We start from the raw sequence: 7,025 nt of genomic DNA, 5'->3' as shown, positions 1-7,025 counted from the left end.
TTTGATGGTGTTTTTAGAGATACCACCTTTTGGTTTAAGATGGTTACCTTTGGAGTTACGACGTTTGTTACCATTTTTGTTGGATTCAGATTTTCCATCATGTTCTTTCTTTGTTGCAGCATTATCATTTAGGATATGAGATTTCTTGGACATGTCTTTGCTCAACAGCAGGTTCTTGTCCTTGCAACACGGTAGTTCCTCAACTTGAGTCTTTTTCCCAGCTCTATCATGGTGATTTCACGAGTCTTCTGTCGCAGCCTCCTCATGTACTTGTTCCATGAAGTGGAAGTTTTTCAATCACTGTAGAAACTTGTAAAGCTTCATCAATAAACATGCCTTCAGCAAGAATTTCGTTGATGATTAGCTGAAGTTCCATGAATTTATCAACTACGAGCTTTTTATCATTCATCTTGTATTCAAGGAACCTAGCCACACCAAGAACTTCTTGCTTCCAGCAACCTCGGCAGGATATTTTTCTTCCAAGGCTTCCCATAAATCAAAAGCAGTGAAATTCTCTTTTGCAATATAAAAATCATATAAGGAATCATCCAGGCAGTTTAGTATATGATTTTTGCACATGTAATTCTTCCTAGTCTACCTATCCAGTCTATCTTCATAACCACGGTCACGAAGCCTTCTTGAGGCTTTTTCCAAAGGAACTTCATCTAACCTTTAGTCTTTTAAGAAAAATAACATTTTAGACTTCCATCGTTTAAAGTCTTTTCCACTAAACTTTGGAGGTTTGTCTACGGTACTTTTTCCCATGTTGTTACATAGAAAATATAATAATGAAAGGTATTGCCTTTAGACTGTTGGAGAAAGTAACAACAATCGTAATTAACTGAGAAAAAAATACTTAGCTCAAACTGACGCTTGATTGATGTTCCGGGAGATGCACTGATAATGGTAGCAGAAACTAGTAGAGGCACGTATGAGATACGCTGACCTAAAGGCAATATCGCCTGCTACTCCTCTTGTAGAGAGATGTTATAGAAGTTGGCGTTGAATCAGTTCTTTTATAGAGACCAAAAAAAAATGACCCGTTACTAACAAAGGAAGATTCCCACGCGTATAAAAAACATTTTCTGACTTCTGACAAAGGCTGAAAAGAAAAATAACAGTCAAAAACATTTTCTGATTTCTGACAAAAGCTGAAAAATAAAGCAGTGATAAGAACTTTTGCTTTTGTCAGTCATAAAACAGAGTGATAGGTTCTCATGAACCCACACCCACCCCCGATTCCGAGCCCGGCCGGACGGCAACGTGCGGGAAAGGCAACCTTGCCCTAGTCTTGATCTTCTCCCTCACACAAAAGTGTGTAGACCCAAAGGACCATATACCATTTGGACAAAATTCATGGTATTTAAGTATAAAACTCTTAAAATTTTAGTCTATGTGGGACTATTGTTTTATCTATTCAAATGAAAAAATAACTAGTGGATAATAGGTTTAGGAATCAAGTCATGATCCGTGCTTTTCAAAATACGTTTTTTCTAACATCTGCGCCTCCTCAGCATCTTATATCTTAATCCCCTATATGGAAGGAGTAAAAATAAAGAATAAATGATTTTATTTCACTCTTGCGGTGGGTGTTTAGAATTCAACTTCCATATTCTACATCTTATGAGTCACTCTTCAACGTGTCTAAGATGAACACCTTTTGGATGAAAGTCCATATGCGCCATCTTCTACGTGGACGTTTTAATCACTTGAAAACTGTCAACACTGGAAGCAAAGTAACAAGAGAAACAAAATGTTGAAAGTATGCCGCATCATCTTCCGCAACCAAGTGAGGCGTTTTTCTATTGTTTAGCAATATTCAAAAGCTCTGGCTCATGGATAGTGCCAGCGGACAGGGACACCCCCACTTGCTTAAAAGGAATAAATGTATTAATATAAAAAAAAATGTCCGTCTCTCCTTCAAAAAAAAAAAACAAAAAAAAAACAAAAATGTGACATGCAAGTTTGTATAAACCATATAAATAATAAGAAAAGGATTTTTTGGTTTTATTTTATTTGAGAGATAGAGAAAGGCAGCCTGGAAGAAGTTGCCTTAGCCCTTAGGTAGTGGTAGACCCTTCAAGCTCAGATCTGTTCCTTTTAAAAAAATATCTCCCTCTCTCTCAGTCATTCAAGAAGTCAACAAAATCTCCATTAACACACACTTGAAGCTTCATACTTCTTCTTCTTCTTCTGAATATGGCTGGGAATGGGGATGATCTAAGAATGAAGCTATTGTTCCTTGAAAATAGAGGTGAGTTCTTCACTTATTCTTACTGTTTTCCTCGCTTACCTTCTCTGATATTTAATTTGCATAATATTTATGAAGTAGACAAATTTCAAACTCACATCGCATAGAATAAATTATCATCCCAATTGTTTGTTCTTGTTAACAAAGTGAATTTGCAGAGAACATGGTGATCCTAATAGTCATTAATTGTGGCATTTTTGAGTCAATCTATGGGTTATTCTAGTTTAATAAGAGTTTCTGGTTTTTCTTACACTCCCACTACACCTTGCTTGCTTTTGATGAGTTCCTTCATTTGTGTCTTCTTTGCAGAAAGTCTGGCAAGACTTTTGTTCCCAAATGAAGCACAAGTTAGAATGGAAATTACAGAAGTCGATGACACTGTGAAGCTTCTCCCATTGTATGCCATGAACTTGAACGAAACTCCATCATCCGTTTCTGAGGAAGAACAAGTTGCTCTAATTCATAGGATAGCTACGGTCTCAAAATCTGGTATTTACATTTAATAACACCCCATTTACATACATAAGTTGTAAAATGCATGATAGGTTAGCAGATGAAACTTTCTATTACATGGAAAATAAAAAGTTCCAAGTCTAAGCTCATTTTGATGGCTTGTAAATGTGCCACATACAAAGACGCAAATTGCCAAACATTCCAAAAAATATCTTTGGGTGGCCAATAAAATCGTATTCTTGTATTTTATAAGGCTTACTCTAAAGGGAATCTATAGAATCATAGGGTGGCCCTGCCACTCTTCTGGCCACCCAGGCCTGTAAATGGCTTTGCCTCTGTCCTCAGCTGACCATAAGTTTGCATATATATGGAAATAGGAATCTTGAATAATTAACTTTGTGAAAATTCCATGTCAAACCATTGCTGGATATTTGTTTCTAACTTGGAACGCAGTTGAACTTGGAAAGCGTTATTTTCCTCGGTGCAATGAAGTACTCGATAAAATAATGGAGTCGGATGAATTATTAGAACTCGCCGGTTATAACTCTGACCTCCCTGAAGAGCGAGTAATGAAGAGGGAGAAGTTTATGGAACTACAAGAGATGTTCGAAATGGCATTTAACCAAGACAAAGAAGACACCATTTCAACTTCGTCACCGAGTTCCATCTAAGATTCGTGCACCACAATAATAGATAGTGAAACCTTTCATATTATGTTGTCAACAGTCATTTATGTTGTGTTGTTTTAATGTAACGAGTGATCTACACGTTAAATATAGACAAGTACCCTCCCTTATACATAAACTAATACTGGTATCCAGAAATGAATCATTTCTGTGTAACCCTTACTTTTAAATTAAATACAGACCTGCCCCTGAGGCGAGGGAGCCTTGCTTTGGTGCAGCACTGCTCAAAGGCAGGTAGGCGAGGTGCAAAAAGCAGGGACAGAGACATTGAGAGGTGGGCGTCCAATTGCACCCAATTTTAAGTCACTTTAACCGTTTTCCACCCCCTAAAATGTGTAGATTGATAACTTGCCCACCCATTTTTCGAATCCTGGCTTGGCCTCTGGCAAAAAGTGTAGAGCAGGTGAGGTTCAGGTATTTGTTTAAAGAATCAATCACTAATAGTGTCTTAGTGATTGAGTAATAAACTAAATTAAGGTGAAGTCAAAGTGATTAATCACAGTTAGTCTTAGACAAGACAGTACACAGGACCCAAACAGTTTATGTCCAATAAATAAATAAATGTATAAAAAAAAACCCACCATTCTAGAACGGTATTATCTGGAGTTTATTCTTAGATGCTTGCACAGATTAAAGAGCTCGACTGTTTTCGTTCCAAGCATGTTTACGAGGAGATGGGTAGAGTTCTTTTGAAATTTGAATCTTTGGATATCATACCGAACTCATTGGACAAAGATTTGAAGAATATATGACGAAGTAGGAAAAATGCACACAAAATTCCAAATCTCCAAAAAAGAAAAGAAAAAAAATCATGTCTCCATCACAATTTCGCATCTTATACCTCAGCATGTGGTCGACCAAATCCACTAATCTCTGATTTCCCGACCTTAATTAATTTGTAAAGTTTATTAAGGAAGTGATACAAGTGATTAACAGACTAACTGGTTACTGGGTCACTCATTTTTAAGAGTGTTGTGTTTAGAGAATCGAGACGACGAGACCCCGCCTTTTTTTTCTTGAATTTCAATAATTTTCATCTTCATATTTACTTTTTCTGTATCAAATCTTTAAGTTTTTGAAGCTTTTATAGTTCGATGGCCCAGAGTAAAGATCAGATAATGAGTTCAATCGACGTTCGTCGTGTTTCTACAATTAACGTCCGACCAGCGAGTTACATCGATGAACAGGCCTCCGACACATCCAAACGCATGGATCTATTATTTCTAAACGATACATATATGCAAAGGGGCTTTCTCTTCGCTCAGCAACATGATGAAGAAAATAGTGTCAACGACAAGATTAGTCATCTTAAAACTTCTTTGTCACGTACCTTGATCATTTCTTTCCACTAGCCTCGCCTTGAAATCGAAAAACATGAAGATGGTAAGATGATCTCCGTCTAAATCAACTGCAGCATCTTTGAAGGTGCAGAATTTGTCCACGCCGCTGCAGACATATCCGTGGAGGACATTATCTCCACGACATGTTCCTCAAGCCATAATAGATCGATTGTTTTTGCTCACTGGGGTTAGAAACTTCCAAGGTCAGTCGCATCCATTACTTTCAATTCAAGTAACTGAATTAACCAACGGCATCTTTATAGGGTGCAGTGCGAACCATTGTGTATGTGATGGTACATCATTTTGGCAATTTATTAATTCATGGTCAGAGATCACTAGTTGTTCTACTTATTCATGTCCTCCTCCGGTCTTTGAGCGTTGGTTTATCAACAAAACAGATTGCCCTCTCCGTCTACACCTCTCTTCTAATGAAGTTCGGCCGCTTGACGGTCTTGTAGAGAGGTGTTTCCATTTCACTAAGCCGAACATTGCAGCATTGAAAGCGAGGGTGACTTTAGAAATCATTTCCGAAACAAAACAAAACATGTTGGTAATCTCTTCATTACAAGCAATATTAGCTTTAGTTTGGACAACAGTAATACGCTCTAGGAGCTGTTTGAATGATAATTGGGATGAAATTCGAGAACTTAAAATTAAGATACTGATGAATAGCAGAACTAAGTTGATTCCACCATCGCCTGAAACATACTTTGGCAACTCAATAGCAACCGGAATTGTAACTCTGAAGGAGGGTGACCTGGTCAAGTGGCCGGGATTCGGTTTCCTGGCTTCAATGTTGAATGAGGCGGTTAAATCCAACAATTATGAAAAGAGTAGAAGTTTTACCGAATCATGGATAGAGAAATCTTTAATTTCGAGTCCTGGTGGTTATACAAGAATTATCGGCAATAGATTTTTGGCTAGGAGCTCCCGGTGGTTCAACATGTATGGAAACAATTTCGGTTGGGGACAACCTATTGCTATAAGGACCGGCGCAAATGGAAATCTTATGGAATAACTACTGTCAGTCCAGGATCAGTTGAAGGAAGCGCTGACATTGAAATTTGCCTGCCGATTGATGTTTTAAGGCTACGGAGAATGATGCTTAATTCATGGAAGCCTTTTCCTCTTGACCATTATCTTCCAAGTTCAAATATACTGTTGAGGTTAGCTTTCTCAGTTTAAACCCAGTGCATCTTTGTATTAACACATTTAAATATATAAGAGTACATGCAATGAAGAATATGGAAACAAGATTAATACATGCAAAGAATAATATGTGATTCAATACATGCAATGAAAAATATGGAAACAAAATTAGTACATGCAAAGAATAATATTGATGTAATTAGTTTTATTTTCTTTGATTTATCTATAGGAATAAATTTAATTTATTTGATGTAATTATAGTATTAGGATTTTCACTCATTCAATGTATTTGTACAAGTATATATATAAAATAATGAAATCAATCTCAACACAGTTGTGTGAGATAGAAAACCCAAAACCCAATATTGCAACATGGTACTCTAGAGCTAGGTTAGTGTTTTTTTACTTGCAATTGTATCATCATGACAGTGGAAGATGACATCCAAATACCTCCATCTTCCAGTATTCTTACACCTAATAGAGATTCAGGTCTTCCTCAATCAAGTCCCTATTATGTGCATCCGGCTGACAACCCTACCACTGTCATATTTACTCCTCTCCTCACATATGATAACTATTGCATATGGGAAAGAGGAATCCGAAAAGCCCTAAGTGCCAAAGCCAAGCTAGGTTACATTGATGGAACCATCACCAAACCCACGGATCCAACTGATCTCCTCCATTGGACTCCTGCAGACGATTTGGTTGGTAGCTGGGTTGAAAACTCAGTCGATCCAGTTATCAAATCCAGTGTCATGTCTTTCCAATCTGCACGGGAAAAATGGTTAGAGATTAAGAACAGGTTATCTCATAAGAATTCACCGAAACTGTTTGCCCTGAAACAATCGATTTCATCTCTGAAACAAGAAAATCACAAAGTTGAGATGTACTTTACTCAACTCAAGACGTTGTGGAATCAACTCGATACATACAGACCTCTTCAGCCTTGCATCTGTGGTGCAGGAAAAGATTTTGTAGATCATCATACCCAAGGTAGAGCCATGGAGTTCCTACAGGGGCTGTATGACCGATTTTATACACTGTGCAGTTAGTGTTTGTTGATGGAACCATTGCCATCAGCATCCAAACTCTATAATCTCGTGAGGCAGGATGAGGAGGAGAAAGGTATAAACTCATCCTCTCATA

General features: G+C 37.6%; 2 protein-coding genes across 2 annotated transcripts; both read left to right on the top strand.

The window, feature by feature from the left end:
- Positions 1-2,053: 2,053 nt before the first annotated feature.
- LOC113347806 (regulatory protein NPR1-like) lies at positions 2,054-3,508 on the top strand. The gene is made up of 3 exons (XM_026591483.1): positions 2,054-2,254; positions 2,561-2,740; positions 3,158-3,508. The coding sequence occupies exons 1-3, from the start codon at positions 2,200-2,202 to the stop codon at positions 3,373-3,375; spliced, it is 453 nt and encodes a 150-aa protein (XP_026447268.1). The 5' UTR covers positions 2,054-2,199; the 3' UTR covers positions 3,376-3,508.
- Positions 3,509-4,484: 976 nt separating this feature from the next.
- LOC113351173 (protein ENHANCED PSEUDOMONAS SUSCEPTIBILTY 1-like) lies at positions 4,485-5,748 on the top strand. Its single transcript, XM_026595208.1, has 2 exons — positions 4,485-4,716; positions 4,805-5,748. Exons 1-2 carry the CDS (start codon positions 4,485-4,487, stop codon positions 5,746-5,748), a joined length of 1,176 nt encoding a protein of 391 aa, XP_026450993.1.
- Positions 5,749-7,025: the final 1,277 nt, after the last annotated feature.

Source organism: Papaver somniferum, chromosome 2 (assembly GCF_003573695.1).
Source record: "Papaver somniferum cultivar HN1 chromosome 2, ASM357369v1, whole genome shotgun sequence".
Classification (NCBI taxonomy): domain Eukaryota; kingdom Viridiplantae; phylum Streptophyta; class Magnoliopsida; order Ranunculales; family Papaveraceae; genus Papaver; species Papaver somniferum.
This window is presented reverse-complemented; position numbering and strand designations above follow the sequence as displayed.

Coding starts and splice junctions, on each gene's coding strand:
- LOC113351173 (XM_026595208.1), top strand. CDS start 4,485: ATGGCCCAGAGTAAAGATCAGATAATGAGTTCAATCGACGTTCGTCGT. Junction 4,717..4,804: donor TCTTAAAACTTCTTTGTCAC/GTACCTTGATCA, acceptor AATCAACTGCAG/CATCTTTGAAGGTGCAGAAT.
- LOC113347806 (XM_026591483.1), top strand. CDS start 2,200: ATGGCTGGGAATGGGGATGATCTAAGAATGAAGCTATTGTTCCTTGAA. Junction 2,255..2,560: donor ATTGTTCCTTGAAAATAGAG/GTGAGTTCTTCA, acceptor TCTTCTTTGCAG/AAAGTCTGGCAAGACTTTTG. Junction 2,741..3,157: donor AGCTACGGTCTCAAAATCTG/GTATTTACATTT, acceptor CTTGGAACGCAG/TTGAACTTGGAAAGCGTTAT.